The following is a 27,970-nucleotide window of genomic DNA, read 5'->3' as shown; positions in this document are numbered from 1 at the left end:
TTGTATCTGTAGCCATTCATATGGCAAATCATAATTTTATGTTGCATCATATTTAGGTGAATTTCTGATAATGCACACAAAACTCGTAGCTATTGAAGTTTGAGTTCATGAGAGTCTACTGTACTAACACCTAGAAAGGTTTTCAATTGATTGTGCAAGAAAATATGTATCGAAGCCATCACAATAAATGTGGCATAAAGATTTATTCGGATTGCACTTTTGCACCCTCCGATCTACAATGCTGTACACAATACGAAACTGGAATAACCGTTCTCCACCAGAGCCATTGGAAAGAATCCAGTTCCAGCTCCAATTTCATGTCGCTGTCAATACCTCGCGACCCCAGCACCAGCAGCGGGTGCACACTGTTTCAACAATTGCAAAGCATGAAAGCCTGCAGTCGCCAAACTTTAACAGCAAGTTATTCCAGCTTTGTTTTCTTTGAGGTTTGCTTTTAGCAGCCGCAGCCAAGGATCTCTCAACACGAGGGAACTTCTTTACCCCGAAGAAAAAACTTTAGTACAATGCAAACTGCAAACAGAAAGAACTGCAACACATACTACCTCCTCTTAGCATGATACTTCGATATACGGTAGTACTTTGGCAAAACGAAACATCACAAAATCCCATGTGCTACCGTGATTGTAGTAACGCCCTGCCATAAAATTTAACTATGTAGCAGAATTACTTTTCTTGTTCCAGAGAGAACATTGTTTTGGAAGCATACAGGTGCAAGTGAATGAGTTAAGTTTCCCAGGGTGCTCCACTTGTACTACTTGTTCAGCAAACAAGTCAATGCACAAGTATGTGCATCTATTACTGATTTTCATCGCATGTTTTCTTTTTTATCTAATCCCACGGCTTTGTTTTTAGACCGCCAAGCGCCGTGAATTTCCGATCCGCTCAAGAGGGCTGGCGAGCAAACCTGCCGCCGCAGCATTCTGTTCTAGTCGCTACAATGGCTGATAGCTTTTACAATACTGCCATCGATTGAAGTAATGCATAAACGGATGTCTTTTTTTTTCCTCGGTGACCGAATGCAAAGTTGGGTGAAGGATCATCCCCGAGTGTGAGACTCCTAGTGCCGAGGCCGCCGTTGGGAAAAGCAAACCTCGTGCTCTAGCCTCATCCGCCCTGGCTGGTGCCCCTCCTCTCTGGCCTGTACGAGGAACCGCCCGAGGAGCCCATCAGAGGGTTATAGTCCCCACCCCTGAGTCTCTCGCTGCTGCTGCTGCTCTGGCTTCCCTTGGGCCTCCTGGTCAAGTTGCTCGTGGGCACGGGCTCTTCCTGGCGAGAGGTGCCCAGCTTGGACCCGAGGCCTTGCTGCAGCTGCTCCCAGTTGCTGATCTTCTCTTGCCGCTTCTGCTCTTCCAGCTGCATAATAAAAGAAACCATGGAGGAATTCGCTTTCTGCTTTGGCTATCTAGAGCTTGAAATAAACATTTCATATCCCTAAAGCATGGAACAGGAATAGGCATATAAATAAACACGCCAATTTTTTTTGTTCTCAATTGATGACAGCGCATTTGACTGGATACATGCTTGCATTGTTATACGTGGCTTGCACCGACGTCCCATCAGTCGCCATTGTGATGGCCTTGCTGCTGAGCATGAACTTTCCGCAGCTCAGATTTTGCACCTCTCAATTTGTTTTTCTCTACAAAAGCAACTACAGCGTAAGCTCATTACAACAGACCTGGTTGAAACAGGCATTTGGATATAACATACCAATTTGTGAAGTTCAATTGGTTTTCCTCTATGTACCATTCACAAAACTTCATATCTGCATACAACGGTACTCCTTTTACAACAGACCAAAATCTTGATCAAAATCAAGGTCTGTTATAACGAGCTTAGGCAGTAGGAGTGACCCAGAATGACCACCGGATGATGTCACATGCAAGCCATGAATATGTGTCATGCTTTCTCAATAAGAATCTGCTAGGCTCTTTTTACGGTTAACATTGTTTTTATTCTTCTTTCTTGAATTCCATCACCCAAATAGGTTATTTGTTTAGCATAGTGTACAGACATTGCTACTGTTTTCCTTCTGTCCTTCCGGGTTAAACCACTGTAATAGTCCGCAGCATGAAATAAATAAAACGGCCCATTTTTCCGGCACCCCTTATGGAAAAAAGAAGGAAATCTCTTGAAGACGGATGATGCGCTTAGCCAAGCATGTCATGATTGAACCATAGCCCCCTCTATACGAGGGAAGCCTGCTAGTTCGATGCCAGAACAACAAACTGCTTGATGGCCTGAAGCGAGGAAGGCAATGTTGAGAAACGATAGCAGAGGTAGTGCCAACAGAGTGCCAGTTGTTGTTGTCAAACCCCCATTCCTTTTTTACCCTGTATTTTTAATTTTCTTTTAAGGTTGACAGTTAATAGCAGCACAGCAGGAACAGCTAGGGGCAGTGGATAGCAACCGGGAAAGGAGGGTAAATCATAGGTAAAAAGACTACCCAAGCTCCCTTCCTTTATCTAAAATTTTTTTCAGAAGGATTGTAAACAACTGGACAACACTAAACAAAAGGGCCGCCTCCATTTTGTGGTTTGGCGGTGCTGGCTCTTTATCTCTCTCAGTTTTGGTGACCGATTCTGGCAGTGGTCTTGCAGGCTTATGCTATATAGGGAAAGCTGTGGCTGGACACACAGGGCTCCAAGCCTCAGAAGTAGTTGCTTCAGACTATGACACACCACATGATGGATCATGCGATGTCCTGACGAGATAACTGCACATCAGAGACAAGGATAATCTTGTTCCTCTCTGCCTCTGTTTCATGTTGCCTTCAAAGCAATGTAGCAATGTCCAGTCCTCTAAAATTGAGTCAACCCTTTAAGTGCCATGGACGTCAGCTGTTTTTGGCTAAAAATGCCATGGACAAGCTCAGCTCGTCCAGTGGTTTTTTTCGCAATTCCACGGACGAGCCAGGCCCGTCCAAGTAGTTTGCGGCGCTGATCATAGATGGCAGCACTTGCTTTAGTTGGCAATTTTTTTTTTTTTTTGCTGCTGCTGATTTTTGTGCAATAAACTTTTGAAATTTTGTCTGTATTACTAGAGGAATAAAACTTCTAAATAAGAAAAATATGGCACTTTTAGGTTACTTTTCGAAAAAAGAAAAGGGGCACTTAAGGGGTTAAATTGAGTTGGTGTAAAGGTGCCTTTGTACTCTTATTCACATGTGTTTGACTTCTTGACAACTCAATACACGAGCAAAATATTATATCCTGAGTGATCAATATTTTCCATCTCTTAGTGTTTGCTACTGCAGAGGAAGTGCTGCCAACATACAAGGTCTCTGCACTTCCAGTAGAACTGTACATACTGCATGAATGTTTGAGTGCCACAGGCATTCTTCAGAATGACACTTCTGCACACTAAGCTGTTATTTAAAATGCTTCTGACCTACCAAACCCGGATTTTGATTAATCCGCTTCAGCAAGGTCGCTTCTCTGCCCGGAGCTGCGTTTTATATTGCACAATCACAAACCAGTGTGATGACGCTTCGATCCCGGACAGATTACCAAAATAGAGGGATGATGTGATGATTGGTAAATGTTCGACATAAAATATTGTTCTTCGGTTTCTCTCACTATTGTGCCTACTCACCTGTTTCACTGAATTAGCCAAATAAATATTAGGCAGGCTTCACCATGCAAGAAGCTGGATGTATCATAAGTCGGATGATACCTTTTATGTTCATAATATTTGTGAAGCCAATTTAGGAGCTAATGAGGCTTTAGATTTCTAGAATTCTGTCTTAAAATGTTGAACCCCCAAAGCTCACAATATTTGCGTATGGAACCCTGGTTTGTTTTGGGCGTGAATATGCGTCTTTAACCTGCAATCTCTTCAAAAGCATCTATAGTCAGTGACGGGCTAAGAATTCAGTGGCAAATGCCCCTTAAAAAAAGATTCTTATCATCCCGCCAGCCAATCGATTCCACTCATTTTATTGGTGCCACGAACGTCACAGCGTGATGAGCTATCTTTTTTCAATATGGCAGCGTGTGCAATTGGCCACGCCCACATACGCTGAGAGATGCCAGGTCCTTACAGTAATTTTTCTGCTCTTACCTAGCTGGGTTTACACGGTAAAGTCAATCCAATATTCGCTTTTGTCTGTGCTAGTTTCTGTGTGATGACGTGAGAATCCAATGGTTGTGTCGCCGTTAAAGTGGTCAATGCCCATTTGGTCAAGCAGAGAGGCCTAGCAACCGCTGAGACTGCCATCTGTATTAGGAACAACACATAGCAGTCACGGCAAAGAGTGGAATGATCCATAAAACCATCTGCCTCTACTACATGAATCTCGCACTAGCATAATTTGATGCACCTCCCCGTTTTTTTTTTACAAACCCACGAAACCGAGCACAAAGATCCAAGAAATCTGCTTAAAGTTCCTGTCATGTCCCAGATGGCACGATGGTTGTCTAAGCTGCACCGAGGTGCGAGCAGGAATGCTGGCGTGCTGTTGCTGTCACAGCATCACGTGAGGTTTCACGGCAGACTGCCGTATATAAGCGTGTAATGGCCGCACTCGTGTAATAGCCGCACCCTTAACTTTAAACACAAAAAAAGCCGAAAAAATATATTTAAAAATTACCCGTGTATAGGCTGTACCTATGATTTTAAAAGGGCTGGAAGCGCCCATTTAGTTCGAAATGCAAAAACTCAAGAATGTTTTTTTTTGTTTATGTACTACCGTAGATGGTGCTCGCTCGGCTGCAGCAGCCAACAACACTGAGGCACTCTATCCCATCGGTTTGCGCCTTTCACTTTACCTCAAACAATCACAAACCAGACACAGTGCATCTCTTTATGTTTGCCCCCCAAGTACCCCCCATTTTCCCACTGTCATCCACTTCAGGCTTCTGGATGGGCAAGTATGCAATATACACGGCCGACTTTAAGCTTGTTGCCTTTATTCAAGACAACAGCAAAAGAGCGGCCGGGCGAAAGTTCGGTGTCGACGACAAATGTTTACACCGGTGGTGCTCCCAAGAAGATGAACTAAGGAAGACCAAGACAACACAGTGCACTTTCCGAGGCAAGCAGAGCCTGTTTCCCGAAATGGAAGCTTCGCTCCTTTTATTTGTAACGAGCACCCAGAGCAATGACTACACGGTTTCGACGGAGATGCTGCGCACGAAAGTGCTCGATATTGCACGGAGCAAGAAGACACCGGCGACTTTGTTCAAAGCCAGCAATGGGTGGATTCGGCGTTTTATGAAGGGAAAGAACCTGTCCATCCGCCATCAGACAACAATGTGTCAACGTCTACCAGAAAAGTATGAAGGAAAGCTGCTCGCACTCAGAAAAGCTGTTCGCATTCCAGAGCTTTGTTACCAAGATGTGGAAAGGCCACGGCTAAATACCGTCGAAGATAGGCAACGCGGACCCAACGCCGGTTTGGTTTGACGCACCAGAAAATGCGACAATAGAGGCGAAAGGTACCAAAACCGTCCGTGTCCTCACAACGGGTGCCGAGAGACAACGATATAAGGTCATGCTTTGTATCACAGCGGATGGACGAAAACTTCCACCTAACGTCGTTTTTAAATGACAATGTGTACCTGCAGAGTTGTTCCCTAATGGCACATTTGTTCGAGCACAAGAGAAAGGATGGATGACGGATAAACTGGTGAAAGACTGGTTGATTTGCATTTGAGAAAAGCGACCACATGTGAACCTCGACACGCAATCGCTGCTCGTCTTGGATGGCTTTCGGGGTCACCTAACTGAAGGTGTGCGAGAACGCCTTCATGCGTCTGAAACAGATTTGGCCATCATACCTGGAGGTATGACCGGCATGCTTGAGCCACTGGATGTTTCAGTGAACAGGCCCTTTAAATGCAGATTTTGCCGTGCGTACACCGAGTAGATGGCAACGAATGTCCACCAGCGAACACCGACTGGTTGGCTGAACAGGGCGTCCCTTGTAGAGGCGTGTGACTGGATCCCTAAAGCGTAGGGTGTGGTTTCCTTCAATAATGTAGAAAAAAGCTTCAAAGTATCTGGAATTTCCAACAAGCTGGATGGCACGGAAGGTGACCTCATCTGGGACAGAGACGCCGAGACAAGTTCCGAAGATGAGTGCTCTACTACGGACAATGGAAAAGGACTTTGCACGCTTGTCTATGCAATACCGATAAATGTTTTCTTGTTCTACCAAGACGTGTGAGTACTTCTACTTAAGGCAAGACACTGGTTCTAAAATCGACTTTTTTGTTTATTAATGGATTATAATGAAAATTAGTGTGTATATGTGTTTTGGCTTCCTCTTTTCAAATATACAATTAGTTCTGCAATATCTCAATTACTTCTTGAGTTACGAAGAAAATAATGAAGCCTAATTAGGTCATTTCTTACGACTCATTAAGGAACTTTCTAATACAAATTTTTTTGCATAAGTGATATGGATTTGTAGCTAAAGACCTGTCATGCAAGATGATGCTATTTATATTTTTGTAAAGATAGATCATTGTATAAAACTAGTCTAATTAGGTCAAGTACACTATTTACAAAGATTAACGAGGTCACATTATCACTAATAATAAAATTTCGGGCCCATACTGTCATACAAAAATAGCATCACCCTGCAGTTCACTTCTTTCTGAATTCAACGGTATAAAGTTTATAGAAATCCTCGAAGAATAATCTCATGAAAACAACCGTAAGGCTAGGCATGTAGACAAAAAATGTGAAGCTGAGAAAATTGCAGTTCAAGTTTTGACACTCATTGCATAAAATTGAGTAAGATATCCCATGCAATAATGTTCAGCAATATGAAGCATAGTTCTATCTGAACAAATTGAGATGAAAAATTCTGCAATCCGTTCACAAGAACCTTTAGAAATAATATAAAACTGAGAAATAATGTCTGCAATGTAAAATAACGTTATAAAAGAATGAGTAGACTCTATAAGGGACAACGGGAGGAAGCACCAAGGGTTGCACGTTCCGAAAGCAGATTTTGTTTGGCCTTGAAAAGGGCCTTTGTTCGTGTAGCACTTGAAAGGGGAGCCCCTCACAGCTGTCCAGGACTGTAGTCCCCAGCTGTTCCAGTTTGGTGTTGCCTGGAGAACCTCTGCTTTGCATTGCTGCTGCTCTGGTGGGCAGTGTTGGCCTTACGCGGATTGTCCTTCTCCATGCTCTGAGAGCTTTCATGTCCACTACAATGAACTGTGTCCCAGCGTCGCGCGTCTGGCCTCCTGTGGTGACACCGAGAAGGTCGAATTTGCGCCGGGTCGCCGACTTTTCCGATAGCGCACGCTTGCATTCGTCCGATCGTGCGACTCGTTGCGCCTGCTCGGCCGTGGAGTAGTATGCGGTGTCGACACGAACCGCGCTCGCAAAGCTCGACAAACTGCCGCTGCTGCATGGAGTCGCGATGTCTCCGGCTGATGTTTCCGGAAGATCCAAGGCATCCGGCGGTGCCGATCGCGGTGGCGCACTTCCAGCAGACAGCTTCGGCTTCTTGTTCCACGGTCGCTTCCTCTTCCTTCCGAACGCTTGCCGCGTGCTCGATTTCAACCGAGCGTCGTCCGGCATCTCGAGAACTCGAAGCGAAACAAAACAAAACACGCGCGACTTCGTAGGAAAACGAACCAATATTCAACGCAAGCGCGCAAACGGGAACTAAAACGTGCGCTCGACCACGGAGGAAACAAAGCAGACAGGCCTAAGGAGACGGGCGGAGACGACCCAGGAGCAGACGACGCACCTCTTGCCAGCGCGGGAACGGAAAGGAGGAAAGGAGAAAAAGAGCGGAGGGGCGCGTTTAGGCCAATAGCAGGGGCGCTAGGCGCCGCGCGTGCTCTGACGTACAGGCACCTTGCTAGCAGGCCAATGAGAGATCGCAATTGGGGCTTTCGAAACCCGCGGAATGCGGACGTTCCCCGATGTTGTCGCGATAACGAATGGCATGACGACGTGGGGAAAATAAGCGGCTTTCCAACAAGACCAAGATGGCCGCGATCCGACGAGCGATCGCGAAACGCGCGGGGCGCGAAGTTCCACTTGTTTTCATTGAACTCGCTGTGTTAGGGCTCTGCGGGGACATCGTAAATATCATTTTTTTCATGTTTAGACATTGATTTCGACATTGAAACTTTGCAGGCAGGTACCTTAGACTACAATTAATCCAAATATGTGAATTTTGAAAAACGTGAAATTTCGAGTTTTTTGACCATTTTAAGACCCGCGTCTCCCCTTAATGAAGGCAAGTAGTGAAACTTTTAACAAAAACAAAAAGGATTTCCAAAAATTCTTTTTGTTTTTCTCCGTGTAATGGTTGCACCCCTAGTTCTTTTCCTGAAATCATAAAATACCCGCGGCCATTACACACGTATATACGGTAATTTTGCACGGCGCTTCTGCTGTGTTCCCTGCACTACACTCTGTCGTGTTGCCACAGGTAAAGTTGGTATTTCGGCAATAAGTCTTCGTGACCCTGTGACTTGTCACGAGCATCGAAGCCTTTAAAGACTGTGCGAAGATGCTTCCTATTTCTCTGGAAGCTACGTCCATCTTAAGTGGCGATTTTGTAAGATCCTGATACAACCAAGTTTTCAACCTGAACTTGTGTAGTCCAGCCGTCATTGTGTCGTATGCAGAAAACATCTCCACGCTGAAAAAAAGATGGCAAATGCTGGCCACTCCTTTTTTTTATTTAAGAAGTTCTTTGAGTGGCCACAATATTTGGTGAACTGCATAAATTGAACTCCCTATTTCAGAATCGTAGCCAAGAGGAAAGAACTGTCGGACTGAGTCAGCCCTCTGGTCATCGCCATACTTGCAACCCTGAAAGCTTTGATGTTCATGACAAGTCACAGGGCAACAAAGATTTCACCAAAACTGCAAAAGTACCAACTTTGTCTGCGACAACACAGCAAAGTGTAGAGGAGTGAGTGCAGCAGTAACTACAAAGTTCTCAGCCCCCAAACCTCATATGACGTTGCGGCAACTATGACGGGCCAGCATTCCTGTTCGTATCTCGGTGCAGCTAAGACAACCCTTGCGCCACTTCTGATATGAGAAGAGCTTTGATCAAATTCTCTAAGTTTATGTGCTCGGTCTTGCAGATCTTTCAGTAAAGAAAGGGAGGTTGTGAAGGGTTATGCTAGCACGAGACTTAGATTAGAAGATAAAATGATGCGGATTGTTCCAAAGCTCGCAACGACCCCTATGTGCCATTCCTGATATACCATCCACACGTGTCGATGGCTTCTCTACAATAGTTTGCTGCTCGCCCGCGACTCAAGTTATGTCGTCACAGGAGGATTGTAGTGGTACGAGCGTTTCTTGGTGGCAGTTTCTGTTAGGCGACGTGAAAATGCTCAGTTCACCACTTTCGACGAAGTATGAAGCACGAGATGCTCAAGTGATGCCTCTGCTGTGCTCCCCCACCAGTCTGTCTGCTTCTCTGCTGGCTTTGATAAACAAACGATGCCTACTGAAATCACAACTTTGAAGCAGTACCTATTGAACTGCGAAAGTACCCGGTTCCCCAGTCAAGTCTCATCGTTGTGACCAGTTGCGGGGTTAAAGGGACACTGACAAGGCATTTATGCCTGCCAATGTTTTTATTTGTGCATGACATATGACAGCCCAATTACCCAGAACGCAATTTGCGCCTCGAAATTCGTTTTCTTTCCACCCGAAAACCGCTGATTGAGAAATGGCTGGTTTGTGTCGCGCTCACTCTCTTCTTCATGGTCACGTGCCGTTTTCTATGGTTTAAACAAACCACCGAAGATAGTCAAGGTTGTGGGTCATCGAAGGCACACACTCAATACTAAAAAGATACAAAATGAATACAGTACTAATTTTTTGTGACTTTTAAAAAGCTGCAAATACATTGACTGAAAACAAAATAGCACAGCCACATGATTTTTGGTAACTTTTTCCTCTCCTATACTTCTTCCTCCTAAGTCCAGTTTCAATTTCGAGCAGTTGCATTTGCTTTACTTTAATAGAGAAATATGTGACTCTGTAGCAATATAGTCTTCTGACACCATAATAGACCGCCTGGCAAAATATTTAACAAAATTTTTGGGGGTGTCTGTCTCCTTAAGTCAGGTAAGCGGTACTGCCTCATCTTACCACTTTCACAAGTGAAGGCACGCTGAGGGAAAGTTACAAACGTGCCCCGCCACCACCTTCAACAACAGAAAATCAAAATTCTTCCGGCTTTCTTTTCTATATTCTGCAAAGACAACTCTTGTTGACTCGTGACAATGTCATCTTACTTAATCAGCAAAGAGCTTCGCTACCTACGCACAACTGAAACCGATGTCACCATCACCGTGTCACAGTACAGATGACATGCTATTTTCTCGACAGCGGAGGGACTGGAAGCGGTCGCAATATGCCTGAAGGCAGAGCTTTCATAGAATTCTCAGCCTGTCACCGACTGTAAAACAAATTCAAGATTCTTTCCATTTTCTTTTTAATGATCCGAGACAAGCAGTGCAGCATTAAAGAGCGGCACTAATCTTAGTAATTAGACACCCTGCTGACTGCTTTCCAGAACAACAGTTTTTCGTAAGCCATATTTCTCGGATTTTGAGGCATGGAAATTGCACATTACGTTGTGCGAAAGACCATCTTGACGCACTCTGGGTACCAAGTGCCACCAGACAGGAACAATCATCTTTTAAATCTAATTCTTTCCCCAAAACATTTTAGATAAAAAATTTACTTCCTCGTGACCAAGGTGGAAAAGGATGCACCTGAATGGCGTCGCCTAGCCACGAAGCAAGTGTGGCAAAGGATTGCTCACATTTCTGACAAACGTCGTGAGATGGCGCAGCCAGTGAGAGGTCAACGAGAGCCAATCCAGGAGCCGTTCTTATTTGTACACACGCTTACAAGGCCATACGGCACGCGACTGCTCATGCTGGGAGATGTGTGAAGCCCGAGGAAATTTTCGCTGCCTTGTTTAGATACTTCTCTCTTCTTCCACCATGCTGGGGACACTGCTACAACATTTGTTCGCATTTTCACATGATTACTGATTCAACTTCTTGAGCCTGTTCTAACATTAGAGCACCGTTTCTGAAATTGTCTCAGAAGTTGTAGTTTCATTTTTATTAGTGCGTTAGCATTAGTGCCCACACGACAGGGAAAAGCTGACGGTATCCGCCTGTGAACAAAACGGTAGAAAGGGAAGCGCGCCACATAGAGAGGCTAGTAATGAAGGACAAAGGAGAGAGGGAGGCCACATTGTGGTGCAGAAGCCAATGCATGCGCAGATGCTGGGGCGAGTCTGAACTTGCAGGTGTGCAGAGTGCGTATGCCTTGGTTTGTGCTACAAAATGGAGTGGGAACCAAGTACTAGCACTGGTTCAAGTAGGCGGCAAAAAATGAAAGGAAGATTCATTGGTGGATCTTTAGGGAATGCGTTAGCGTGAGCATCGGAAAACGCCATACGCGTCCCCCTAGGGAAACATTCACACTGGTCCCAGAACGAAGCCAAAAAGAGGCTGCAAAAAATAGAGGAAGCAAAAGAGAAAACCAAAAAAGAGAAGTGAAGGGGTCAGCAATAGCGTTTCCCAAAGGTCATGTCCACGCATTCCATAAGGATCCACCAAGAGATCTCTTCCTTTAATGTTTTTTTTTGTATTCCAAGTTCCATGCTTTTGTTCTCCTGTCCTATCTACTTCCTGTTCTGCCTTCTTTTTTCATTTTCACTTCTTAGATCAGCCCTGGAATCCCTGCACATTAAAGGAAACTAGACTGCTTTTGTAGTCCCCAAATGTGAGATCCCGTCATGGAACTCTGACAGCAGATCTGAACGAGCTTAGTATGACTTCAATGCTTTGTCAACTAGTTACCTCCTTTTGCTTCGCTTTATGCTGCTCTGCAAGGGCATCCTGCTGTGCTTGCATTCGGCGCCGCGCTGCGTCCATTTCTACCTGCCGCTGGACCACAACTGAAGGGTCTGCAGAGGGAAACAAATTGTGAATTTAACAGTACAGCAATGAACACAACTCTGATGGAATGGGGCATGGAAAATAAACTACATGCCTTCAACAGCCCTGCTAACACATATATATAAAAACACACACAAACCAATAAAGAAAGAAAAAAGAAGAAAGAGCCAAGATGGAAGAGTGAGGTCTTACTTCCGACCTAGGTACTATGCACGCCCCTACCACACTTTTTCGTGTGGTAGCTGTTAAACCGCCACATACTCAAGCACTCTGTAACACTGCTAAAATGACAGACAGGCCTTTTGGGGCAATGTTAAGAAAATGACCACCAATGAAGTGTTCTGCGGTTGCTGATTGATTGCATGTTTTCTTTTTGCAGTTTTGAGTCTGTGGATTGAACTAATCTCATCATATTAAATTCACCCGCCATATTTAGGACGAAACAAGTTTTTGGCTCTGCCAGTCAATTTGACTTCTCAATGGACATTTCTCGAGTAACAAGTGCCATCTGGGGAGTTGTCTGTGACCTACAAGTGAAGGGCATCCCAAAATGCCTCCGCCTGTCAGACTACATTGCCATTGCGCCGTTGTATCTGTTTTCATCGCTTTTTATGCCCCATACCAGTGTTGCGGAGTTGTCACCCCGGAGTTGGAATGATTCCTGAATGATTCCACATTTTCGCAAACCCGGAAAGGAATGGGAATGGAATGGCGGTAACCTTGAGGGGAATAGAATGGGAATGGAATTATATGCCTTTTGCCCGGAATGGAATGGGAATGGTATGGGGCCCGGGTCTTTACATTTTTTAAATCTTTTTTTATTATTTTCTTTTCGGGGGGGGGGGGGGGGGGGAGTTAGTGAGTCAGTTGTTCAGAAATAAAATGAATACAAAAAACAAGCGTCAAAGCAAACAGCAGAAGGAAAAGGGGGGGGGGGGAGGGGGGGCGGTGGCGCCTTTCGGACGCGCTGTCGACGGGCTTCACTGGCGTTACACGAGAGCGAAACAAGAAGCCAAGCACCAAGCAAAAGAAACGAAGGGTGCGGCAAAGAAAGAAACCGCCATGCATGGCTCCTCAACAACCTTTTTGCTCTGTCTTTTTTTATTTTATTTTTGCGTCGGCGTGGAGAAAGCACGCACGCGCCAAGACTGAGATCTGGGTGCGGGGGGCAACTCGCAGAGCTCCGATAATTTATTTGACTCGCGCGCCACTGAAAAAGTTTGAGGAGCGTTGTTTAGCAAATGGCCAACCCTGCTGCCTTCCACGTTCATTCGCGCGCAGTCTTCCGGAGTGCGAAATCTGAGTGCTTCGGCATTAAAACAAAGCGAGATTCACTTCTCTCTCCTCCTCTTGTGCTTTGCTCCGACGCCTGTCTTTTTTTTTTTTTACGTGTAATTTCTTTTTAGTTTTGCCTTCGTTCTGATGCTTGTTTTCTGTGTTATATGTTTTACATTCAAGTGGGTTAGAGTTACAAGCAAGCTATTGGATTCCCGCTCATTTCCTTTGACTTTAGCCTCTGCATACTTTGTTTCACCTTGCGATGGACCACTGCGGACACCACGAGTCACCCCAGGCAATCCAGCACCGTGAGCTTAGTAAAATCAGTGCTTTTTTTTAAGCATTTAGCACTTTTTAGCACTTGTCTATGCGTTTGATAATGTCAGCTTTCAGCGGCCTATGCCGCAACACGACAGGGTTCGGCTGTATCGCATTTCAGCAATACATTTCGTATCTGTACTTCTGTATCGCAATACACTTTTTCACTAGTATCTCTATTCATGTATCGAATACATGTGTAACGTTTCTTTTTATCGTGATACAATCAGAATGAAATGTTTTTCGGTACATTTCTTGAGAAATACCCCCCTCTCCCGCCCCCCCCCAAAAAGCAAAATACAAATCCAAACACCTTCTTTTTGCTTTTTAGAGCGCAGCTCTTAGGGGCCCGTTTCCGGCTTGAGCGGCGTCGCCGTCGGCGTCGGCGTCGCCGTCGGCGTCGGCGTCGCCGTCGCCGTCGGCGTCGGCGTAACCGCGCGGTGCATCATGGGAAATGTCCCATAATGCACCGCGCGAGCCCCCCACCAAGGTCACGTGACCTCGTGGGGGGTCACGTGACCCCCCGAAGTCACGTGGCCCCCTCCTCGAGGTCACGTGACCCCCGCCGATGTCGCGTGACCCCCGATGACGTCATCGTCACTGATGACGTCACCGGCATCCACATCGTCATCGTCATCATCACTGATGACGTCACCGGCATCCACATCGTCATCGTCATCATCACTGATGACGTCACCGGCATCCACATCGTCATCGTCATAACTGATGACGTCACCGGCATCCGCATCGTCATCGTCATCATCACTGATGACGTCACTGGCATCCACATCGTCATCTTCATCATCACTGATGACGTCACCGGCATCCACATCGTCATCGTCATCATCACTGATGACGTCACCGGCATCCGCATCGTCATCGTCATCATCACTGATGACGTCACCGGCATCCACATCGTCATCGTCATCATCACTGATGACGTCACCGGCATCCACATCGTCATCGTCATCATCACTGATGACGTCACCGGCATCCACATCGTCATCGTCATCATCACTGATGACGTCACCGGAATCCGCATTGTCATCGTCATCATCACTGATGACGTCATCAGTGACGTCACTGATGTCGTCACCGGCATCCGCATCGTCATCGTCATCATCACTGATGACGTCATCAGCGACGTCACTGATGACGTCACCTACATTCGCATCGTCATCGTCATCATCACTGGTGAAGTCATCAGTGACGTCACTAATGACGTCATCGGTACCCGCATCGTCATCGTCACTGATGACGTCATCAGTGACGTCAGTGATGACATCATCGGCATTGGGGGTCACGTGACCCCCAAGGTAACGTGACCCCCCCCCCTGGTTAGTTTAACCCCCCCCCCAGTTCCCTTCCCTCCTCCTCCTCAAGAGCTGCGCTCTAATTCGGCGTTACAGGGAGTTGTAAGCGGCTTTCATTTTTTTTTTTTTTTTTGTTTCTGAGGGAATTAGGGTCAAGGAAATGTTTGTGCATTGTTACTATGCTGAGCAAGGTTCTTTCCAAATTTTCATATTATTTTTTCTTCTGGGAAATGTTGCGTAGTCGGGACTCGAAACAGGCAGCCTGGCAGGAGTTGAGTCGAAGCATCTATCGGATATCCCTAGGTAGGGATTTCATGAGTCATTGTTCACTGGCATCCAATGCCCACTGCTAGTTAGTTAGAGCCTAAAGAAACAGGAAATCAAAGGAAGTGTTGCTTGGCCTGTGGCCGAGTAGCTGAGTCACAGTCCGTTGCAACTCGAGTCTGGCGGTGGTTGGCTTAAAATAGTAGGATGACTGACGCAGTGAAATTTAACACATATCCGAATGTGTCTGCACCTGTAATATTGCACTGCTCAACGGTACGTCATCAGTCGACGGAAACGTGACTCGCTGCTCTGGTGATCCGATAACCAAGAAGGAGGCAAGACTTGGCCTCCGCTGTGCCGACCCAGACTTCGTACACCTGCGACTCGTCTCGAGCACGCTGTTTCTCGGAGAGCTCGCACCTGTGCCGGCCATCTCAGGTCGCAATCTACGAGGTCTCTGTTTGGATGATGCTAGGCGAAACTTGAGGACTACCATTCATGCGTTGGAGGCGAAGGGTCGGCAGGAAGGACCGTCACAAAAAGGGATGCCACCGTATTGATTTTTCAACCATAATAGAAGATAAGACATGTGCTCCAGGATTGCTAAAGGTGGTACACTATTCTCAAAAATTCCAAGTGACACTGCCTGCATGATCTTCCACGAGGTCACCTACAACGAAAGTATGTATTGTCCTTTCATACACCAGCGTGGTACATGGGTAAAGTTTCATGGGTAAAGTTTCATGTTCAAGGCAACACCTACAAATACAGGAATATAGTTGATTCCACCGTGACGTCATGTGATCAGTGTTGACAGCCCTTATTGGACAGGGGAGTGGTGTTGTTATAATAGCATGTATTTAGAGGTCGAAGTCTTTTCGCATCACTCGTCAGAAAGACAGGATGCGAGGGAAGGGACCGCGGTCAGTCCTTGATGGAACGTTTTTTTGAACCCATTGATGACACCTTTCTGTCCAAAACCACTGCCTTCAAGGCGAAGTTTCAAGCCTACGGTATAGTAATTTTGGGATAGAAACTTCCACTTTATAATTAAAGCCTCATCTCAGTTGGCGTCTCAAAGAAATTGGAAAAATATATTGCATTATCAGTATTCACATTTTTTCCCTCCTTAAAATGTATTCCAGCGATTGTATTCCCAAACACTTTTTGCCTCTCTTTAAAATGTATGTCCGATTCGTATCGCGATGCATTTTTACGGATATATTTGAGTATCAGTATTTTAGCTACTATTTTCATCTGTCCCAGTATTTGTATTTCCAAATACATTTTTGAGCATTTCTGCCAAACCCTGCAAGTTGCAACCCTATGTAGCTGTCAAGTGACTTTTTTTTACGTTTAGGAATTAGAGGAATGGAATGGAACGATTCAGCCATTCCAGGAGTGGGAATAGGCCCAGTGTCCCCATTCCTAGGAGTTGAAAAGAATTGAACTATCGAAATTCTGATTCCCCGGAATGGAATTGGAATGGAATGGGGGGGTGCCCATTCTGCAACACTGCCCCATACTACCATTGCTGATAAAAGTATTATCAGAAATATTATATAAAATAAAAGTATTATCAAAATACACACAAAGATTGGTATTAAATATGTTTGCTGTGCAGGATGGTGCCCTCTGAAAATGGCAACAGTGAGAAGCAAGGCCAGGGGAGAGGGTGTACACATGGGCAGAACCTTACTGGAAAAAAGTCCCTTGAGCATCAATCTAAAAAATGATTGGTGCAAGGAGATGCTACAGGCCTCAGATCTCCGTTCTGACTACTTTCCGGCATGGGATGACTATGCAATTGAGTAGGTCGAGGAACCTAACAGGTGAACTGACGGACGTCTTAAATCCTCTTCAGTACCACAAAGCATCTGTAAAGACTTTGGAGGATTTCCAGCATTTATAGAGACAGCATTGTTATTTGGCATCAATGTCAGTGTATTTGAGAATGTGTCAGAAAAGACTGTCACCACGGATGAGATGCCCCATCCTGATGCTACCCCGTGAAGATTACTAAACAATTCACTCTTCTGGAAATACACCACGCAACACCAGATGCCCACGGCAAGAATCACGGGCTGTTGACATAATCTATCACAGTGACCTGCAACCTTTTCTAATATTAAAAATGCTTTCTGCTCAAGCATGCAAGTCGCTTGAGTTAATATGGTTCTAAATATATCTTAAAAGCTGATTTGAATGATCCGACTTCAAATGTTTGGGATCATTTGTTGGGTATGTCAAGTCATGCGAGGTGCTGTAAGAAGCAAAGAGACACAAGGGCACAACTCTAGACAAATTATCAGACTGGGATGAAAATGGTCACAACCAAATCACTCGTCAGCCCGGAGTGCGCACAGTTTTCATAATGTTGCATAAAAACGGGCATGTGCGTTTTGAGAAGCCATCCTCAGTTCAGTTAGCTCCGAGCTGGCGTCTTCTGCAATGCTGCACAGAGCTCACGGTTTAAAATATCATACCCAAAAGTTTTGAGTACCAAAAAAAAACACCCTCGTTGCTACTGCACATGCACCAAACCCAAAACCACGTTTTGGGTTTTGAGTGCATACACTATTTTTCGGGAATAGCATGGGCACCCAAAGCCTTTGTGATGCTCTCGCAAGATGCAAGTTGTGAAAGGGCTAAAGCCAAGGTCAGCCAAATATGAAGAAGTGGCTCTCAGGACTGCACTGCCGTGCTTGCAACGTCAGTGGAGTCCTTGCAATTACGGTTTTCAATAGAAGACGACATTACACTCCTAGAGGAGGTGAATGCCACAAACTGTTTTGAAGGCACGATAAGGTGGGCAACGATCGCCGGCAGCTTGCTGCTTGCGATGGGCAGAAACTTCTTGGCAAAGGTCAGTATGAGACCACTCTTGTCGAGGAGAAGAAAGCGGACATGACGGCTCGACCGCACATCACATTCTCATATTGAAAAAATATATCTCAAATGTTACTCAGGAGGCAAAAGCTTTATTTTTCTTCTCAAGTTACAGCATTTTGTATGTGTAGTAAAAGGTGCGACTCTATCTTGTTAACGCTTCACAAGCACAAGATGCTAGGGTTTTTGGTTGCGGACGAAGAATGCTATTCTAAAACTCTCTCACATAAACTGTGCTAATTTTAGCCTAAGTTTTAGCGCCAACATGCACTCAACTCGGGTACACTATTCCAAAACTCTCTAAAGTATATGGCAGCTGAAAAGGGTTATGATTGTTTTGTTTAATCTTATCAGCTTCAAACTGTCCTCAAAGCCCATCGTAAACATGGTAAAGTTGTGGTCCTTTGCAAGGGAGAGCTTCAAATCAAAAAGAATTTCATTGATGTGATTGACCTGACTGATTTTGGAGCACCTTTTGGAGTAGCTAAAGGTCCGTTTTGGAGCAGCAAAAGGAACTTTTGGAGCTTAAAAGGAAGCTGATGAGGTTCTTTTAAAAAAAAAAGCAGTTAGAGGTGAATTTTAGAGTATTTTTATACCGTGAATCTGAATATGACATTCATTTTCCCCGAAAATGTAACTGAACGCGAGAAAACACGAAAAACCTCCTATCAGTCGTTACGTCATATGTAACGACTGATCGGCCGTCAAATGCATGCCGCTCGTATGGACAGCGCGTGGAATTGCAAAGTTGCAGGTATATTTCCCCGCACTGACACCAGTCATGACACCTTTTTCTGACATTTTTGAAAAAAGCAAGGGTGCCCGTGCACAGCTTTGACAGGCGCTGAAGATGCGTGGGAGCGCAGATTCCGAACACTCTGGATATGACGTCACGGGTCCGGTACTCTGAAAATGATTTCCGGCAGCCTTCGTGCACAAAATTAAAAACTAATCTTGATATACGTGATCCTGGATGCCAAAGGAAGATGATTAAGTGTTTTTTTTCTCCCCAATACTGAACCGTTTCGGCTTCCCTGCACACACTCCAACTGAATTCCTACCACTGCAAATAGTTTATGTTAACATTCATGTGTTGGTCTGTCCATCAAAATACATTGCTTACTTTGTCTTCCCACTTTTTGTGCAACCTCTTGTTAGCATCGATTGCACGGCAGGTTTGGAGTGCCTAAAACGCCTCAAACACAAGAATCACTAGCCACTTGGTTGAGTGTAGAAGCATGAGGCACAACAACAACATGCTGAGTGATGAAGGACAGATATATGAACTGCTGTGAATGGTTTTTGGGTATGAGCCAAAGGTAAACCGTGTTATGTTCCATGGAAAAAATTGTTAGCACAGAATAATTCTGAGCACTCCAACTTATGTTTCACTGAAGTCCTAAAGGTTATAATAAAACTGCAATTATTAATTCACATAAAAACAAAGCTTTTGTCACTTGGTTATCAACTTCACTGACATTTCATAATGTAGCATTTCATGAAAACAAAAATCAGTATAGGAACAATAAGCAAGTCTTAGAAAGAGTCCAGTCAAACTCATTAGGGTTACCTCATTAAAAGGGCGGTGCAACGATATTCAACTGGAACGTTTTTCATTTTACACGAGCTTACTGGCACTAGTGAGACTAAAGGATACTCGCACGCAATGCCACTGGCCAAAAAACTCCTTTGTTGCGGTGTAATTTCAAGGACAAAAGCGAGCATTTTCTTTCAATCTTTCATTCGCAAAAGTTGATGATGTCGCTGGGGGTTGCAGTATCCCCCAGTGATGCCATTTGAATGCGGCTCATGGATTGGACCCGAGCATTGCGTGACCACTCGATTTGGGCTCGCGATAATCAACAGCTCGAGAAGCATTCGGGTAGCGGCTTGTGCCCAATCGCTTCGATGACAACAATAGCCGAACCTTAACCATGTCTGGAACTCAGTGCGTGTACTGTACTTTGCAAACCCGAGCGCATGGCTATGGCCAACATTGGCGGCATATATTCGGCTCCAGATCACATGGCCATTTGATCTGGCTGCAAGTTGAAGGGGTAATTGCTGCTCGTCTTTCTTTAATTTTTTCTGTGACTTCAATTGCTTGTGGTGAAAACCAATGGGTGTTAAACAAGTAATTGACGACTGGGATCTGTTCTAAGCGAAATTTGCGCAAAGTATGAAAGTCGTTGCATCGCTCCCTTAAGGTTTTCATTCTAGCTAATTTAGTTTAAACTTACTCTGTTCACTGTGCTATCACTCGGATGTAACCCATTTATAGGTGATAACTAAACAATAGAGTTGACATAAAAATATATGCTATAGCACCAATATTAGTGATGGGCCGAACTTTTGCCGAATCGAAAGTTCGGTGCCGAATCTCGTGATTCGGCAAAGCCGAACTTTTACCAAACTCTTCTAAAGATTTGGCAAAGATTCAACAAAAACACATTGTTACCAAACTTAATGTTGATATTTCGTTTTTTCTGTCAAAAAAGGGTGTTATGTTTCTTTTTTTTTCTTAACATATATGCAACATGTAATGCCTATTGACATAGTTATTACTAAATAAGGCGATATTCTACAATATAATTGTATCGGTGTCGTTTTTGTGTGTTTACTGGCAATTTAGTGACTTCTTGCAGAAGTGGCGTGACGAGTTTGGGTAGAAGCGAGCGTGGCGAATCACGCTACGTGAGTTTAGGTTTTAAGGCATCATCAGCGCAAGCCTGCATGTGTGTGTACATTGTTAAAATGAAGGCAATATTGCTGCGTTCTTGCTTTCTCTGGAAGTCGTCGTTTCGTGTGCGAAAACGAATGCAACGAATGGTTGCTCAGCCTTTACCAGAAGAGATAGTAATAATATTGTAAACATGCATATTTTTTTTATTTTTGTCACCTGACGTCAGCTTTGCATGAAAGTGTGCGTCCCATATTTGCAACGCCTCATTTTTAAACTTTAAAATGCCAGTTTCTGGTGTTAGGACACACACAAACATTTCGGAAGACAGGAAGAGTTAGGAATGTCAAATGCGCAACGTCGAGCATTGTAGTTCTGTGCTTAGTTTTATGCAGATACATGAAAATCACGAAATAACACTAATTGAAGAAATCAATATTATTTTGTTTTGGAACACACTACTCCTGAGCCAAAAACAGAGTTTTTGTAATTGCGAGGAGTGCTTTAAAGTAATTGTCGGCCAATGTTTCAATGTTTCAGAATGCACTGCATCATTTGTCACTTGCGCAGTGGACTGCGTAAATTACTGGTCCATCTTCTATTCTCGAGGCAGAAAATATTGAAAAGAACCACACTCGTTCCCAAATGCACAGTTACCGTGTTGCCTAGCCCACAACGCGCCGTAACCGCAGGTTGTACTACACTGCACGATGGTAACCGCACGACTGCACGGCGTCCATTTGCAATCCATGGCTCCGTCGCTTTCTCGCACGTGCGCAAACATTTGCCGAATTTTCGCCGAACTTTCTTTCAAAAGTTCGGCATTTGCCGAACTTTGCCGAATTTGAAGTTCGGCAGATTCGGTCCATCACTAACCAATATCCTAAATAAATCTCGTTTGAAAAAAAAAAAAGAAAGAAAAAGGTCAGTATATTGCAGTTTATCATATATACTAGCTCCAGCCTTATTCAGAATTTTTTACTGTAAGGAGAGCTGCTACATCTAAACTTTCCAATTTTAGAAAAAAATTTTTTTTTTTGATACCTATTTGTTTAACATTTGAGCGTGCAACCAACGTCCAGCTCTAGATGTGAAGTCAAATCTTTTTTACTTTTTGCCCCTGTAGCCTACATTAACTTTTGATGTGAAAATTAGGTATTGATTGATTGCTTTCCCCTTAGCAGGCAGCTGCGCTGTGGTGAAGCCAGATATGCAAAATCGATATGCCTACTCCATAGTTTCTGCTTCACTGCAGTGCACCAGTGTGCGGTGAGAAGCACACTTAATGAAGCTACCTAACCTACCAGAACAGACCACGAACATGAGAAATATTGTGCGACCTCCGAGAACTGTGAGTGTCTGATACAGAAATAAAATTGAGTAGTGCATTATTTAAAACGATAATCAAAGTTTAGAAAATTTGGACAAGCGTACCGTAATGATCCGGCCACATAGCAGGGTCTGAGTTATTCTGTTTTTAGTATTAATAATGCCAAATAATCTTCTGGTGCAATGTTGGCACAAATTCATCACATTTTGGTGAAATGTAGCGGGATGTAGCAGGGCAAACACTTTGGTGCAGCTTGGTGCAGCAAGCACGTCACCGGGATCCTGGAAGCGCGCTGAAGTCTTTCAAAGACAGCGGCAAGTCAAGCTCAAGTCACGTGACATCTATGAATTTGAGGGTTACACACACTTGATACCAGCTACTGCAGTATTTGGCAATGCTGAGAAAACAAGTGCAGACAAATCAGACAGAAAGCAGAAAGAAGGACGGTCACCTGGCCGGCACCTTCAAAAAAAAGAGTAAGCACTGGCTCACCATGATATTGCCGTTGCTGTGGTTGTTGCTGTCTCAGCCGTTCAAAATGCGAACCATACTTAGTGTAGATCACGTAGAGAATAAGGATCCCAAGTGATATGAACCAGCCATTTGATGACAGGAAATTTACGCCTGAAAACAACGGAAGGGAGTGAGCAACATGCAACCGGGAAAAAGTGCATTGACGATCATAACTTGTGACCTATCAGGTCGGCGCCCGTTTTTTACAACCCGTTTTTCATTCCATATTATGTGCAACAGTTTTTGTTGTATGTGCTCTTCCTTGTGGCACTCTGAACTGCACACTAGCTAGTATTTTTTTTATGAACTATTTTATAGATCAACAGATCCAGGTAAAAATGACAGTTACTATAGACACATGGCAGCCAAAAGTACAGCTTCAACCCTTCTACTTGACACACTTTGAGGTCTTCAAAGAAATGAAAACTGTCTTCGAACTATATAAATAATGGGAAGAACACAAAACACAAGTATGGACAGGACGATATTCCAACTGGGGAACTGTCTTGTCCGTCCTTGTGTTCTTCCCATTAATTATATTATCCTTATCAGGACGATCTCCATTCCAAGCAAATGTCTTTGAACAGTGCAACCTAAATATCTTTAAGGGGAATATTCCTACTTATCCAGGAAAGGAGGGGTGACCGGGCGAACGACTGTGACAGGCTAACATGATCATCATTATTATTGTTGTTGTACATGTCAATCGTCCGCAAATAGTTCAATCGACTAAACTTTGTTTCAGCCGTGTGGCAGCAGCGACTGTTAACAAAGATAGCTTGGTAAAATTTTGAGTCACCTTAAACGTCATCAAACTTGAGTGGAACGAAAGAACTATGACCTCATTGGACTGTTATTTTAAAATACCCCGCAAATTGTAAAATGAATCGGCATAGCAAAAGGATCCCAGCACAGGAAGCCACTCGCTCAGAAGAGATGTGGGTGCGGCATTAAGATATTTACTTGTGTGCAAGCGGCATTCGCTGCTTAAGCTTTGTATTTGTAATTTTCATTTCCATTTAACGTAATAATGCAGTCATCGTCGCTGGCACTCATAAAGCGCTCCCGCGAGATCTGCCACGATTTTGCTCGGACCCACAAGAAAATGGAAGTGGTTTTGCTTAATACTCAAATAAGTAATAAAAGAAATTGATGATTTTTATAAAGGCTGTGTCTACAGTGCTGTCCGACGGCACTCCTTTCGCGCCTACAAGTGCCGTCCGAAAAAAAGTCAGACGGCGCATGTATCACTGGGGAGCTCGTTAACACACCTCCGCCTGCGTTCACACTGCTTCGCGGCGACCGTATGCGGCTGTTAATTACAAAACTATTGACTCATTCGGCCCCGTCGTACACGCCGCTTTGCGGCGTCCAGCTGGCAAACCAAGCCCCGTTGTCCCCCATGCACGTTCGGAAACGAAGTCCCATAGCGTTTTTTCAGCGAAGTTTCGTCGACAACATTCACTTTTCTCCAGTGTTAATCGTAAAAAAGAAATGTAAATATCGCCAAACACGTCGACAAAACAAACTGAGAAAAAAAAAAGTAAGCCCCCATTGGAGAATCGAACCCGGGATCGCTTGCTTATACACCAACGCATGTTTACAAACAAACCGGAGCGCTCCTAGCGCGCATGCGCGATGGAGTGTGGACAAGAAGCTCCCACTCGCCCATGAACAAACCTTTTGAGATGCGATGTTGTAAGCGTGGGTGTGAGTCCCCCTGCCCTTTTTCGCCTTCGAATTGTTGATTCTATGTCTTCCTGGCAATGTCTGACTACTTCAGCGGCCTCAGCGAAATTACTGAGGCTCGTTACACCGCAAAACTTCGCGTGAATAAAGTGACATGCGGCGATTCCTTCCACGTGGACACCGCAGAATGGACGCTAAAGCCTGATTTGCATGATGAGATTTCGCTCGCAAATTTCAGTCGCAACGTCACTCGGGCTGCAAAAGCGTGAACCGTAGCCGAGGTAGTCGATGTTAATTCTGAAAATCGCAAGCAGAATCGGACGGACCACGTGAATCAGGCACAACAAGTTGGTGATGGCCACTGGTAAGATGATCAATATCTCCTTGCACCTACTGTTTACATCGAGCCTGCTTACCAACCTTAAAACTTAAGTCTTTTGAGCACTTACTTCTTATCGCAAGTACCGGGCCAACATTTGGTTCACGGGCCGGTATCGTCTAAAAGAGCAGACGACAGGCAGAAGCGTGTGAAAGAGCAGACGACAGTTCGAACAATCAGGCGGCCGTTTGAACTTGAAGACGCACTAAACGTACTCCACAGGTGGTTCGTACAATTTGACGGTTTTCCGGTGTTGATGTTGGAACAAAACAAATAAATCTGATGACCACAAGTATCGGTCAATTCAACCCAAAGTGCTTCCCGCCCAAGCAATCGTGGTCCCACAGCATCTGGTTTTCCTTTTTCACGGCACATATCCTGTTCTCGGACGAACCAAGCACATGAAAACTGACCTTCAAACCTTTCTCGACACTGTTGGTACGGCCTCAGTTGCGGCGTTTTGACGAGAAGGCCGGTTTTTGTTTGATTTCTTTCAAAACAACGCGAGAACACACGTCTCAAACGGGGACATCTGCCCACAGCCCCAGACCGGAAGTGCGCACGACGCGCCATTACCGCGCTGTGACGTAACAGAGTTGAGTTTGTGTATAAGGCACACATCTTACCACTAAGCTACACTACAGCTTCGTAAAATTTGTCTTGAGAACTTGTTTTATACGAGACTTTCGGACGGCACTTGAACGCGTGGGTGCAGTACCGTCGGACGTCACTTGAACGCTCTACAAGAGTGCCGTCACTCTAGACCAGAGGTCTCAAACACGCGGCCTGCGGGCCGCATGCGGCCCGCGACTCGCTAGGACGCGGCCCGCAAGCAACCGACGAATCCCGGTTCCCATGTCTCAATCGCTAGAAATGTCATGCACCCTAGTGCTTTCATCTCGGCCATACATTTACGCTCGAAAAGTAGCTCTGTTCCTTTAACGTATTCATTTAGTATACACTTATCTGTGTTCATTTGCCCTTTGTTTTGCTTTATTTTTCTTCTCAACTTTTTGTAATGTCCAACGATTCCGCTAGAAGGCTGAAAGCGCGAGCTCTTCGTTGAAGAATGCATTTCGACTGCACTAACTCTTGATCAGCAGGAGAAACTGCTAAGGATAGAGCTACAAGCTCGGGAATCTCACCTTCAAAAATATATCACCTATAAAAGACAAGCTTCTCTACAGTGTTGTAATAAAAATCGCCAGGAAAGCCAAAACTGTCAAATAAAATTTTGCTTTTTTTTTTTTTTTTTTTTTTGGACATGCTGAGCTTGGCAACGTTCTGAGTGAATTGAGCAACAGAAACGACAGTGTACTTGCTCTCTCGTTCTTTTGAAAATGCTGGCACGTTTGCGGAACGTTGTTAGGTAAACAAACCAAACCTAAAGATGTCACTGGCAAAACTGCGAGTTTAGAAAAACCATAAGGCACGAGGTTTCTTCCCTTTGAAATCTTTTGATCCTCATTTCATCCCTGTCTTACGCTGGCCCTCGACCCTTCCGGTGTGGGCTATCTGGCCCCTGCACTGAAATGGGTTTGAGACCACTGCTCTAGACACTACGTTTTAGGCTTTTTAGGCTACACTGCACTCATCTTTTCTTTTACTTTTTTTTTTTTTTAATTTGTGCAACAACTTCAGAAGCAATGCATTTTCTGCAACTTCTACACTGCCAGTTCCAAAATGCTGTTGCGACAAAATTCAGAAAGAGCTGTCTATAACAGAAATACATATTATATGAAAATGCTTCATTGTTTCCGCTACGATGACGATCACAGTTTAGCGCGCACTAGCTTCGCTTTATGGCGGTAACGAAGCAAGGAAACAAGCCGAACCTGTGTCAATGAAACCCAAGTCTGGATCTGCTTCGGATGACATCAGATTCTCCTCAGAAAATGTTTCAGAGTCCATATTTGGCAATTTACCGTAACATGCCAATACAGCAGCCAGCAAAACCGGAACAAAATGGCAGCCCCGATTAACCGAATTACCTAAGGCGCGGCCCCGCAGCACTCCCTACGGCCATTCTATAAACTGCGCTAAACATAAAACCAACCAAGCAAGAAAAACGCAAAGAGTTTTATACAAAAAAAAAATAAAATAGTAATAAAGCTCTCAAATAAAAGGAGCAAAAATAAGTAGTATAAATAAGCCACCCATTCATATTATGAGACACCCAACTCTGGCCAAAATTAAATGAAATAAATGTTTGTAGGTTCGTGGCACTCCACACAGATGGCGCCACACCAAGAGGAAAGGCTGTCGTTTGCGTCCCTGCCCTGGGGATGTGCGCGTTTTCACAGAGTGGCGAACCGAAATTTTTATCGGTTCGTTTCGGGTTCGGGCTCACGTCAATCGGTTCAGTTCCAGTTCAGCCCTGCAGGGAAAGAGTAACGGTTCGAACCAATTCGAGCCGCTAATTATTATTGTGATTTGTTTTGCATCTTTACTAGTGCTACACTGCTACGTCGCCATAAAACGACTACACATTATTTTTATACAAAATGATAAAAGAGAAGTGGAATTAGTCGACAGGGCTAAAGCAGTGCAATAAATGCAATTTTATAATATGCACAAACTCGGAGATCCGTATACCATTGCCATGTCTAAATAGGGGACGCGAAGAACAGATTATAACTCATGATGTAGAAAACCCGACGCTGGTAAAAGCTGAGAAACTTGGTCGAAGAAGAAATTGAGACGTTCCTTTCCTGCGCACTCACTGTTTTTTCACAGATTATAACTGGCTGGATTTTCTACCAAATTTCGTTTGCACTAGAGCCGTAGTGCACGGAAGTGTATGAAAAACAATCGTGTCCCGTGTGCACCACGTGGTACAGATTTGGGTTCATTAAAAATGTTGGTGAATCCTTTCAAGATAGACGGAGAAATGACCGAAATGTTTGGAAGGACAATGATGCGTTATTGTGTATGAGTGTGTGTGTGCGTGCATGCGTTACTGCTGTGATTTCCTTTTTTTATTTTTCGTTTTTTGTTGTTTGAAGGTTGGATGTGGACACGTTATGAGTATACAAGGTGTGGGATGGAATAAACGCAGCAGCTCAGTTCGAGCTGAGTCTTGATCCCTTTCTTTCTGCCTCTTCAACTGCTTGATGTTTCATTTTTTTTTATTATTATTGTCTGAGGTAGAATTCACCATAATTAATTGTGCACAACCGCATTTTTATTAGGCTGTTTGCTTTAATGTTTTAATGTAGTCATAGGTATCTTTCGGTGGAAGTGACTGCAAGCGGCGAATATCGAAGGAAATTGTTTTACACATGAACGCTACATGTACTACTACCCGCCAGTTGATCCATAAAGCACTACACGAAATTCACGCATTGGGTGCATTCAGCACCCAGCGCCGCG

At 44.5% G+C, this 27,970-nt stretch overlaps 1 protein-coding gene across 1 annotated transcript; it reads right to left on the bottom strand.

The window, feature by feature from the left end:
- Nucleotides 1–163: 163 nt before the first annotated feature.
- Nucleotides 164–26,657, bottom strand: LOC8031319 (selenoprotein S). Its single transcript, XM_002405080.5, has 4 exons — nt 26,434–26,657; nt 22,510–22,641; nt 11,844–11,950; nt 164–1,374 (listed from the first exon to the last, which is right to left on the bottom strand). The coding sequence occupies exons 1-4, from the start codon at nt 26,507–26,509 to the stop codon at nt 1,126–1,128; spliced, it is 564 nt and encodes a 187-aa protein (XP_002405124.4). The 5' UTR covers nt 26,510–26,657; the 3' UTR covers nt 164–1,125.
- Nucleotides 26,658–27,970: the final 1,313 nt, after the last annotated feature.

Source organism: Ixodes scapularis, unplaced genomic scaffold, assembly GCF_016920785.2.
Source record: "Ixodes scapularis isolate PalLabHiFi unplaced genomic scaffold, ASM1692078v2 PGA_scaffold0__279_contigs__length_252992795, whole genome shotgun sequence".
Taxonomy (NCBI): domain Eukaryota; kingdom Metazoa; phylum Arthropoda; class Arachnida; order Ixodida; family Ixodidae; genus Ixodes; species Ixodes scapularis.
This window is presented reverse-complemented; position numbering and strand designations above follow the sequence as displayed.

Excerpts from the sequence above, each read along its gene's own strand:
- LOC8031319 (XM_002405080.5), bottom strand. The coding sequence starts at position 26,509 with ATGGACTCTGAAACATTTTCTGAGGAGAATCTGATGTCATCCGAAGCA. Across the intron at positions 22,642-26,433 it reads CTTGGGTTTCATTGACACAG|GCGTAAATTTCCTGTCATCA; the intron begins GTTCGGCTTGTT and ends CGTTGTTTTCAG. Across the intron at positions 1,375-11,843 it reads ATAAAGCGAAGCAAAAGGAG|CTGGAAGAGCAGAAGCGGCA; the intron begins GTAACTAGTTGA and ends TTTATTATGCAG.